This window comes from Thunnus albacares, chromosome 14 (genome assembly GCF_914725855.1).
Source record: "Thunnus albacares chromosome 14, fThuAlb1.1, whole genome shotgun sequence".
Lineage (NCBI taxonomy): Eukaryota > Metazoa > Chordata > Actinopteri > Scombriformes > Scombridae > Thunnus > Thunnus albacares.
In genome coordinates, this window is record NC_058119.1 from 13,706,973 (window position 1) to 13,718,915 (window position 11,943).

The 11,943-nt window shown below is 37.7% G+C and overlaps 1 protein-coding gene across 3 annotated transcripts; it reads left to right on the forward strand.

Annotated features, from left to right (window-relative positions):
• The first annotated feature begins 3,066 nt into the window (after positions 1-3,066).
• On the forward strand, positions 3,067-11,589 carry erlin1 (ER lipid raft associated 1). 3 transcript variants are annotated; one of them, XM_044372517.1, is made up of 12 exons: positions 3,067-3,166; positions 4,921-5,049; positions 5,464-5,545; positions 6,855-6,901; positions 6,993-7,054; positions 7,153-7,278; positions 7,418-7,491; positions 8,039-8,097; positions 8,252-8,343; positions 8,520-8,609; positions 8,696-8,775; positions 8,873-11,589. In XM_044372517.1, the coding sequence occupies exons 2-12, from the start codon at positions 4,925-4,927 to the stop codon at positions 9,062-9,064; spliced, it is 1,029 nt and encodes a 342-aa protein (XP_044228452.1). In that variant the 5' UTR covers positions 3,067-3,166; positions 4,921-4,924; the 3' UTR covers positions 9,065-11,589. The 3 variants fall into 3 exon arrangements, with proteins under 3 accessions (XP_044228452.1, XP_044228453.1, XP_044228454.1); XM_044372518.1 differs by having other exon boundaries at positions 3,133-3,232; XM_044372519.1 differs by lacking the exon at positions 3,067-3,166 and adding an exon at positions 3,322-3,378.
• The last annotated feature ends 354 nt before the right edge of the window (positions 11,590-11,943 follow it).

The following is an 11,943-nucleotide window of genomic DNA, read 5'->3' on the forward strand; positions in this document are numbered from 1 at the left end:
GACTGTTCGCACACATACAGGAAATTGCTTGTTTACAGGACCTTGGGTTCAAAATTCTTCTGTGAGCTGCTGAAATCCAGAAAGCAAGGAAGCAAAACAGAGAATAACATATAAAAAAATGAACAATACAAAAGTAGAGAAACAAGCCCTAAAAGCATTTCTTAGAACGAGAGGCTTAGGGGCAGTGTTATCAAATGTCAGCATCTGTAATTTCAACAGAATATTATCTTTCATCTCTATTTAAATGACTAAAAGAGGAAGTATCCTCCCATACGTGGAAGATTTCTTAGTAGCAAATTTTAGTATGCAAAGCAACACAGCATCGGTACCTGATGTTTTACTTATGTACTGATGTCCATTATGAAGGAACATTATAGTTTTTAAGGTGTAGTTTTCATATTTCAACCATGATCTCAACAAACATTTTACATTTCAAGTATGTAGTGCGTTAACAGTTGAGTATTTGATGTGAATACCAGGCACTGAAAAAATACTACACTGCCACCTTAAGTCAGCATGTAAGAACATACAGTATATTCATTTAAAACCCTGTATATAAACTCTATGTATTTTGACATAGGCTTCAGTGTGTCCGTTTTTTGAGACAACTTCTGCTGAGTTACATGTCAGTAGATATTATAGGTCTTTACTTCCCCACATGAATCTAATGGTTGTATCTAGTAAAATGTAACTTCCTATTTGCTTTCACATACAAATTATACACATGAATATTAAAATATGACATGTTTAGGAAGTTATTGCACTGGTATCAATGGGTTTATTTATTAGTGATTTTAACCCTCAGCCTACCAACATGTTTAACATACAAGGACTATGGACTGGGGTCCCTGGAGACCCCTAGAATGAACTGCTGTAAGAAACAACCACCATAGCAAAATGTTAACTTATCTCAAAACATTATTAGTTATGTAAATAATGTCATCTGAAAAAAGAAACATTATTATTTTCGGAAAGCTACAGTTAATTTGCATATTGTGTAAAATGAAAACGTACTTTAAAGATTTACAAATGGAGTCTGCTCACCTCACATGTTCAATTCTTTGTTAACAGCAAACTGTTTTTAAAGGGACTTACATGTGTCTGCTTGCGAGCCTATGAACCCTATTTTAATTTGTGTCATTAAGTAAAATGGAAAAAAATATGGCAATTTAAAAGATAATAATATATAATATAATAATAATATATTAATAATAATATATTCACGTACATATTACACCTACATAGACATATACATGAGAAAAGCCTGAAATTATCTTGTCTTTCATCAAGTGTATAAGCTAAAGCATTGCTGTTATTAATTTTCTACATAAGGTACAAATGGCTAAAAAGCTTCCATTACTGTAGACATGAGTTGAACTGTCAATGAGGACGCTGCCGGGGACTGTGTGTACATCTGTGTCTTTTGAAACGGTGCACAAAACATTGTTTTTTTCTTTCTGAGACTCAACTTCACAGCGAGCTACAGCGGAAGACGAGCACGCGCACTGATTGGTTGATTCTGGCCAATAGAAACGTGGCTCATCAACATATTGCCGCTAAACATCATGGGAAAACTACAAACTGGTCAATTTCGCTGCATGGTCTTCCGCTGTGTCAAAAAAACATCACCTTCTTGTACACTTTACAAACATGCCAGCGGACTGTTGACATAACGGCGATCCGTTCCCGGTCAAACACCGTGACAGTGAATGGTTGTTATATTACGCGCTATATAACCGCCGCGCCTCTCTTAGTTGTGCCGGATGTGAGGGCGATCTGGCTGCGACATCTGTCACCCCATTGATCGCTAGGGTTGATTCGGCTGATCTGGCTGGCTAGGCGGGTGTCCCCTTCCTCCCTCACCGCTCCATGTGTGTCCCTCCCGAAGCTCCGCGCTCGGTGGAAGAGGACGAGGTCCCCCCGGCGGACGACCATCCATCGGTATACCAGTAGCTGCGCTCCCCTGCTAGAACCTCCAAACAAGCTCAAGGCCCATTTGTAGGAGAAACGTAGGGAAGTCAAGCTCCAAGCTTCAGACACATCCAAATGCGGCGCTGCACGTGGCAGTCTGCCTTCCTTTTTTCATTTAAACCAGCTCTATTTTTACATTAATTCATTATAAGACCTCATAGAAGAAGATAGCCAACAATGAGGTAAAAAACAAGTAAACGTAGCAATACCACAGTGTAGAAACACTCTTACAAATAAAAGTTCAAAATTTTAAGTAAAAGTTAGCATCAAATTATACTTAAACTACCAAAAGTACCTGTTATTCAAAAGGGCGTATTTCATAATGATAAATGTTATATTACTAGATTGTAATTGTTGATGCATTCATATGTAAGCATTATACATTTTAACTACTTTATATGTTGTATATTGTATATTATTATTATTATCATTACAACTGTTTAAATTATTTATATTATTATTTATCTGTTTAAATTTCTTTTGTTTGTTTATTTGTTTTAGCCCACTCACCTACCCCTGTACATATTCTGATTTAATTCAAGTACATTTGTGTATATGTGTGTTTGTGTGTACAAGCATGAGTGTGTACATCATTTTGTATTACATTATTCGTGTGGATGTATGTGTTGTATATGTGTGTGTGTGTGTTGCGATATTTGTTTGGGGAAATTAGACTGGTTCTTTTGGTTATGACATGTCAATACCCATAGTGTGTTTAGACTGGCAGCCAGCCAGTCTAAACACACTTTTGTTTGTTTGTTTGTTTACAGTTTATGTTGTATATTATTTGTCTCAATTAAAAGCAAGACCATTTAACTTTTTTTTGTGGAAAAACCATATCAGACACAAGTTCTTATTCAAAGTAGAGTATTTTATATACATCTTAAAACAGGTCTGGAGGGGACCTTTAATAATTTCAATTTTCGTGCAGTATGTTTGGTGGTCCCATTCACCAGAGTCAGGGATTTGAACTAGATTTTAGTCCGCAGAAAGACCTACTAATACCTAACTACCTAACTACACTCGGTATGCCATAGCAAATGAAATGTTTCCGAGGGCCCCTGAAGGTAGCACAACGTTACCAAGTACACTGTGCTGCCTTCAGGGGCTGTCTGAACCTGTGGGAGGCGGGGTGAGGTGAGGGGGAGGGGTCGTTGAACGAGAAGAACAGGAGGGGAGACTGCTCGATATAGTGGTAATTTTCTCTATCTTTCACCAGCCCTTTATCCTAACGCTTGAATATTGATTATCCCGTTTACAGGTGAGTCAACGTCGTTTGCTTGACGCCGGCTAATATTAGCTCTGAGCTAAAACAAACTGACTTCCGAGCCCACCCGATATAATGGGAGCTAGCTTGCTATGAGCTAACCCCGGCTAGCTGCGTTACCAAGCAAACGCACCCAAATGGTCTGTCAGCATTTTGCATTAGTTGAATTGAATAAGTTCAGACATTCAGTGTGATGTTAGTTAATATTGAAGGGGACGTATTTGTGGTGCAAACATGTGTCTTCATGTGTTGACAGGAATGTAACGTTACTCGTTAAGTTGTGTCTCTACAAGTCATTCAGTGAGCTAACGCTTGTTAGCGTTAGCTGCTCAGTTTGGGCTACTTTTGGAGGAATTTCTAATCTAAACAGTTAACTGTAACGCAGTAATCGATGTCATTTTCACCAGTTACAGCAGCCATAAAGGGTTATAACAACGTTCGACCTGTCGGGACGTGAAACTCGCTGTAAATGTTCAGTAAACTACTTTGAATGACTGTTTGTTACGTTCAGTTAACGATTTTGACTTGTGTGCATCTGTATTCAAACTGGAAATAATGTGATCATGGATGGGATGCAAGCTGACAGTTTGTGGTGAAGGTGACCGACACCTAAAGTTGTTTTGTTTATACTTCAACATTAACCTAAGCTTTTTCAGTAAGAAAATGCAACGAACTCATAGATAGATAGATACTTTATTAATCCCAAAGCGATGTTAGAGCAGCCAACAGTGAGGTAAAAAATGCCAAAGAAACAAATGCAATTAAAGACTAAATTATATACAATGACTAAACTAAATGTATAAATAATAAATAGACCAGACAGAATAGCACAGTCAGGTGGATATTGCTACGGTAGTAAGGTGCATCATTGTCCATGCATGTCAGAATTGCCTGTACTAAGTATTGATGCCTGATTAATCTACACAATATACTGTATATTGATACCTGAATAATCTGCACAGAGTGTATGCATATGATAACAGTAGCATATACAGACAGTGCCCAAAGATGATCACAGTATGAATCGGAAATACAACAGATGTGATGGACAATGTAATAAATAATGAAATAAAAATCCAGGTGAGCAGTCTGTCTTCACTGTCAGAAGAGGAGTCTCCTCTCCCGACACAGAGGAGAGTCATCGTACAGACTGATAGCAGTTGGCAGTTATGACATCCTGAGGCATTCTTTGTAACTACCCAACAGGCTGTGCAATGTACTCTGCATAATGTTTTGACAGTATACTGTCTTACAGTATACTCTGTCAAACAGTGCTCAGTGCAATAAATGATACTAAAATACTTTTTCTGCCTCATCTATAGCTTGTTGGATTATTGAGAGGTGATTATAATATCTTGTCCCCTTTATTTACATCAGTGAGGATAGACTGAATATCAGAAACACCTCTCAGTATTACACTATACAAGTCAACAGTGCCACAAACGTATACTTTCAAAATGATCATGTTAAAAGGCCAGCACCAAACTGGACATTATAACCTTCACAAATGTAAGATTTATTGCAGGGCTGTTGTTGTATTAGACTGCATTAGTTTTGGTTAAATCATGCATGTATTTGCTGCTAATTGTTCTAATGGTTTGACCATAGGCTTAACCATTCCATGTGGTTTACATACATTAATAAACATGTAAGCATGTCTATGCTCCTTTCTCTACCTACAGGTGAATGCTTGCAAGGATGACGATGCCGCATGTAGGGGCAGTATTTGCAACAATAGCAGGACTGATGGCAATCCTGTTACACTCCTCCATTCACAAGATAGAGGAAGGACACCTTGCTGTGTACTACAGGTATTGTAACACTGACCTTGCGTTCTTTTTTGCAAGAAGTTCATTTCCTGGTAATAATAATTATTATCTAAGATACATGATCTTTAAAGTCTTCATGTTTGTACTTATCTGTGCTTAACTGATTCATGTGGGGAAGTAAGTTTTGGCTGTCGTTCAGTTTAGGGGAAATGAAATTGAATAAACGTGCACAACTAGCATATTTAGTATGGCTTGTAACCAAGATATGAGACCTTAACTGTTGATAATGTTGACAAGAAACAAAATAACACCCTTTAAAATAATGCAACCTTATTCTATGATAACATAAAAACACCCAAATAAATACCTTTCTGTCCTTTTCTTTTGTCCACCCTCCTTAAACATAATCAAGTGTTGAGAACCCAAACCTAATCATTTGTTTGTATCTGTTTTCAGGGGTGGGGCTTTGCTGACAATTCCCAACGGCCCTGGATATCATATTATGCTGCCTTTTATTACCACCTACAGATCAGTGCAGGTAAACTCACCTTTCAACCTTGAAGCTTGGACTTAAAGTGGAGGCATGAGGAATATAAGACTCAGCTGCAAGACACTGCACATGAAAACCAGAGTGTCATCTTCTATAAATAAATCTGCTACAGTATGCAAACGGTTGTCATTCAACCGTGGCTTTAGTGCCTTTATTTTACATTTCAGAGAAATAGGTTATGCACTATTAGTTGTGCTTCGAAATATGTTTAAAACATCCTTTCAATTTGCATTAAACATATACAGTTTCGTCTTTCACGATATAGGTATACATTTCTACTTGGTTTTAGGAAGGTAGTAATAACTAATAAGTAGGGTGTGCAAAACTAAGTAAACCCCTTAATGTTATCAGGGTGTATTGGTTGTCATTAAGGATTTGTAATCAGCCTTTCATGTTTCATGAGCCTATCATATTCAGGTTGTAGCCATTGTAGAAACTTAATTAACATTCAGAAGTGCAGAAATGCTGCTATACCTCTTTGAATTTGAACCCAAAAATCATTCAAATTCATTTGAAATGAAACCATTTTTAAAAACCTGTAATAGCTGCAACATGAATATGAAATCAACCGTTCACATTACAATATAACAAAACAATTTCATCTCATGGAAATTGAAATGAAAGGGGTTTGTTCAGTTTTTATACATTTATATTTTGTCATTTGGTAGATGCTTTTATCCAATGTGACTTACAAGCGAGGCAAGAGAGTCAAGTGTTAGAGGACAGTGACTCAGTAAGAGCCATGGTACAAATTCTCAAGTAGCTGACCAGGTACAAGTGCAGTGAGAAAGATTGCTAGACAGAAAGTTTTTTTTTTTTTTTTTTAAATAGATCTGAGTAAGAAACAACTGGAAGACAAGTAAATAGAAAAGTAGACAAGAGCTTAAGAAATATCATAAACAACAAAGTAGTGCAGCAAGTCGAGGTGTTCAAAGAAGAGCTGAGTTTTCAGGCTTTTCTTGAACGCATCAAGGGAGTCAGCAGTCATAGAGATGGTTCAGTTGTCATCACTTGAACTAAGTTAAGATTCAATTTATTTTGTCAAACTAATATTTATAAAGTCAAGAAGGAACGGAATATGTGTTGTATGTATTACAGAGAGAGGTTAGTTGTAAACAAACGTGCACAGCTGTATCTCGGGTTGTGTTGCATATATTCATAAACAGGAAGGTTGAAAAACAACTTGTAGAAATGATGGTCACATGTTGAATCCAGACACATGTTAATTAGTGTACCCATGTAGTAGGAGAACTATCGTGATCAGTATCAGATGATGTTTTGAATCTCTGTGTTTCAGACTACTCTCCAAACTGATGAGATCAAGAATGTGCCTTGTGGAACAAGGTAAAGAAACATGGAGTTATGTAGCTGCTGAGATATTAATTCATTCATAAAAAAATACATTATGTATTCAACAATTTTCTTTCTTTCACAGTGGTGGTGTGATGATCTATTTTGACAGAATAGAGGTTGTCAACATGCTGGTCCCCTCAGCAGGTAGAAAATGTTCTAACATAACTGCAAAAGTTCCTTATTTTGTTGTCTCATCAGCATTATGACAGTCTTAACTGTTTCTTTGGTTTATTTATTTGTAGTTGTGGATATCGTGAGGAACTACACTGCTGATTATGACAAAACTCTAATTTTCAACAAGATTCACCACGAACTGAACCAGTTCTGCAGTGTGCACACACTACAGGAGGTCTACATCGAGTTGTTTGGTTAGTACGCATCTTTAATGAGACGGAAAGTTTGAACTCAACACTCGGAAAACATATGCTGTGTATTCAGTCCTGAAATAACCTGAAAGTGTGCCACACATGTTGTGTATTCAAACAGCTTGTGATTTTTGTTTTGCAGACATCATAGATGAGAACCTGAAGACTGCCCTGCAGAAAGACCTTAATTCTATGGCCCCGGGACTCACAATACAGGTAGCTATTTATACACATACACACACATAACTTGAGCAGTAGACTAAAATAGTAATTAGCTGACTCATTGAAGACTCTGGCCACAATATACTGGATATAAAATAAAATTTGGTTACTTTGCAAACCAATTTAGTCACTGCTATTTAAAAACTGTTTGTTAAATGACTCCTGCTCCTGTACTGCTGTGGTGAGATACAGTACATTTGGTTAAAATGGAAACATGAAACAAAGGAACACGTGAAAAAACTCAACCCGTCACATGGCATCATCACATATTTATTGGCATATACGTTGGCCGATAAGTACTCAACAAAGTGAAGTACGGAAAGGCTAAAAATATGTTTGAAGTCATTTAGAAACAGCGCTTACCCACATATCTTGGTCACGATAACTGACAAAAAACTCTTTCATCAACCTAAAACCATAACTATCCTCACTATCAATCAATCATTCACTCTCTGAAATCTGTTGGCAGTTTAATTGTGAGCAAAGGGTCATTTTCTTTCTCTCTGTTTTCTCTCTGCTCTATTTAAACATCCCGATTAAGGCAGTCCGTGTTACCAAGCCAAAGATCCCCGAGGCTATAAGGAGGAACTTTGAACTCATGTGAGTTTGCAAATCTGCACTTACCAGCACAGTCTTAGTGTAGATTTCACATTCTTGCATGTGACCCACCCACTCAGTTCAAGTAAGACCACAGCGGAAAGGAAACTATTTGTGAGAACTTTTATTGTTTTCTTATGTGTGTGTATATGTGCAGGGAAGCAGAGAAGACTCGTCTGTTAATCACGGCTCAGACTCAGAAGGTGGTGGAAAAGGAAGCAGAGACTGAGAGGAAGAAGGCCATTATTGGTAAATGCAACAGCTTTTTACTGTAATTCAGCCAGCTAGCCAGTTATAATTTACATGACCGCAATTACAATTTTGTCAGTTTCCCCTCTTCAGTCATTCATGTATAACTACTATCTATGATTCGCTCGCAACTTCCTTCCTTCAGCTGTTGAAACTCATGTTTGTGTTTCCTGCAGAGGCTCAGAAAGTGGCCCAGGTAGCAGAGATCCAGTTCCAACAGAAAGTGATGGAGAAAGAGACGGAGAAGAAGATCTCTGAAATAGAGGGTTAGCCTCTCCACTTTATCATGGATGGATGTTTGTGTTTGTGTATGAGTGCGTCTGTCTCATTGGACACCATCTCTTTGTTTCAGATGCTGCCTTCCTGGCAAGGGAGAGGGCAAAGGCTGATGCAGAATTTTACACTGCTGCCAAGTCTGCCGAAGCAAACCGGGTAAAAGATGATGGTGACACAGTTTCAAACACAAACACATGACCAATTACAACATCTAATACCCACATGTTCTTGTCTTTCTCCTTATTTGTTACAGTTGAAGTTAACCCCGGAGTACCTGCAGCTGATGAAGTACCAGGCCGTAGCAGCTAACAGTAAGATCTACTTCGGCCAGGACATCCCCACCATGTTCATGGAGGGAACAAACAGCCCTCCAAAGTCTGAGCGCTCCCCTCATAAGTCCAAAGCCGAACCAGACTTGATTAGAGAGAAGCAAGACGGGCAGTGACTCGGCCTCCGCGCAGGACAGGACAACCTGTTGAGGACTTGTCTTGTTTGTGAGGTAGAGAGCACTGAGCTTCAGATGAAGGGTGGGATAGCTTTGCAGCTGGTTTGGTGAACAACACACTTCAGTCTTAAATCTAAGCAGCAAAGAGAGAAAATGTAAGGATTTAAGGCAAGCGGAAGCGAGAGGTAGGAAGGACAAGATAAAAGGGAACGTTTTTTTTTTTTGTTTTTTTTTCACCTTCCACTCTTTTTGGAAAAAGACATTTTTTTTAGGAATGAGAAAGATGCCATAGTTTAAAATCAAAAGCATATTAAATGCTTATGCCTGCAAGGCGACAGCAAGTAGTCGCCCTAATCTACATGTGCTTGCAATCAGTGCAGTGTTTATCTTTGCTTTTGGATCTGCATTAATTTCTGTTAGTTGTATGCAAGAGGAGTGATTCGTGCTGAAAATGATTTTGACTCTGATCATTAATTTCTGGTTTAGCCGAACTGGAATCCGACAGGTGACACTAATTATATGCAGAACGATTTGTACAAGTGCCATTTTTCTCTCACACTGAATCACTAGTCGGCTCTTCTCTTTGAACACAAGTCAGTGAGAGGATTGTTTAATCAAACGTTGCTGGTGTATGAACTTATTATTATTAAATGTGGTGATTGTAAGAGATTCATTCACTACATGGAGCCCACCTATATGAAATCATACAGGTATGAAAAGTGAGCTGTGAAATATTTTTGAGAATCACAGCTTTTTAGAAACAAATGGCCTGATTTAGTTAAACTTCCACCTGTATAAAGAGAGATACAGTATGTTTCTATAGGCACTCAAGTCTTGAGGTTGAATGGTTGTCTCAGTTTCTATATTTAATATACACTTGTGTCAGATTGGTAGTAATGTGGTTTATTTTCTGTTAGACTGGTGATAGTTTGGTGTTAATTAGTTGTGGGTGAAAGGGCAGCCACTACGGACAGACATGAGATGCTGCACCAACACTTGCTGTGGCGTTAACTGTGAAACCACCTGAGAGGAAAGAAAAAAACGTTCTGGTGCTGCTAAAAGAAAATCTGCCTTTCTAACTTTAAATTCAAGTCGACTTAGTAAAATGGGAAGAGTAACGATAAAACAGCTCAGTATCAGTGGGGCTTTCCACTGGAGGAAGTTGTGATTCGTACTCCTCATCAAGAAGTCATCCATCTTGTTTTGATTATCAGGGCCGTGCATGAGGAAATTTATAGTGGCTTGATTGAGATGATTAGTAGTGCCTGTAACTATCTGCCAACTCTTTTGTTTTAGAGCTTATTGAGACGTGGTTAAATGTTAATTCTCAGGAAATTGATTTTTTTATTTTGTGTAATCATTCCCCATGTTCACACTGGCCATTAAGAGATCCCCAGGACAGCTGCTCGTTGTTAGACAGAGCTTATTGTGCAAGCAAATGTTTGAACTTTGGCATATATTCTGTATATTGAAGTCTATTAATTGAATCTGGTAATACTCAAGTAGATAAAGTGAAGTTGTGAAACAAGAAAGGAACTATTTGATTTGAGGATATGCAAAGTTAATTCAAAAAATTAAAGTCTGCTGATGCAAAAAATTGAAAAACACATTCAACTAATGTGACATTTTTATTGCTACATCACCATTTTATTGCACCATTTATTTACAGTAGATGTCTGACATTGAAGATTACGCGGACAGGCTCTCACAAAGGAAATAATACAAACAAAAGCTCTGTTCTACTGTAAATGTTTACATTTTCTGCACTTCAAGAATTGAAGGACTGTGAAGTATTTCAGTCTTTGCTAAACAAGATCACTTGAAGGATTTAGATTTCAACACACAACTCCTAATAAAAATAGTATCTCACACTTCATGAGTTTGTTTAACTTCCAGTTAGTTTTGTGTGACGACATGAGTTCCAGTAGTGCACAAAAACAAGCTTTCTTCCTTTTTTTATTTTAAAGATGAATGTCGTTAATGCTCGAGCTAAAACAACATGCAAGTTGGTGCTAGTTTTATTGTGTGTGAAGCTTTTTTGATTTTGTTTAGCTTTGTTTTTCAAAAACAAGGAAATACTTCCAATATTCAGATTCAAGCCTTAAATAACGAAGGGATACCCGAGGTTTAAAGTGATTCTTATTAACTACACGGCTCCATGTGAACTTGGCATGTGATATGTCTGAAGAGCGTGCACAGAAACACTGCACAGCCTCACAATAGACTCCAGGTGAGAAAGACACAACTAGCAGCGGACACTACTCGTGTTTGGAAGGCGTCCTGATGTTTACTTGACCTCTGAATGGCAGTTTAAAGGCTGCACTCTTCATTTACTTTGGTGATGGGTTCAAATAAAGATGCAAAAGAAGTGTATGAATCACTCATGAAAATCTTTTTTTTGTCAATATTTTGTACAATCTGTGAAATTTAAACATTGTCTTCTTGTTTTAAAAAGTTTATATGCAAAATGTTTTCAAGTTTTGACAATGTTCTTATGTAAAATAAAACCTATTTTGGTACCTCTCTTCTACTGTGTTGATTTGTGTGTGAACATTGTTTGGTTCAGTGGTTTCCATCCTGTTCTCTCTGATGTCCCCCAACAGCCTTCAACAGTATTTATTATGTCTCTTGTATGTTATTTAACACCATTATTTAAATAAAAGTGTATGTTATGGTTATTTTAAATACAAGACTGATGTTCAAGTTTACATTTGTGCTACCATTTGGAGTGGCAGAGGCTGGATGGATTTAAAACATATTCCATCACTCAGCTTTCTATTTAGCTTTCTCTCCTTGCACACTAACTAGTGTACGCAAACTTAATCACAGTTCGTAAAATGTCACAATTGACTCAGGTTGGTGGGAGATGTCCCGTGCAC

Coding starts and splice junctions, on each gene's coding strand:
- erlin1 (XM_044372517.1), top strand. CDS start 4,925: ATGCTTGCAAGGATGACGATGCCGCATGTAGGGGCAGTATTTGCAACA. Junction 5,050..5,463: donor CACCTTGCTGTGTACTACAG/GTATTGTAACAC, acceptor ATCTGTTTTCAG/GGGTGGGGCTTTGCTGACAA. Junction 5,546..6,854: donor CCACCTACAGATCAGTGCAG/GTAAACTCACCT, acceptor TCTGTGTTTCAG/ACTACTCTCCAAACTGATGA.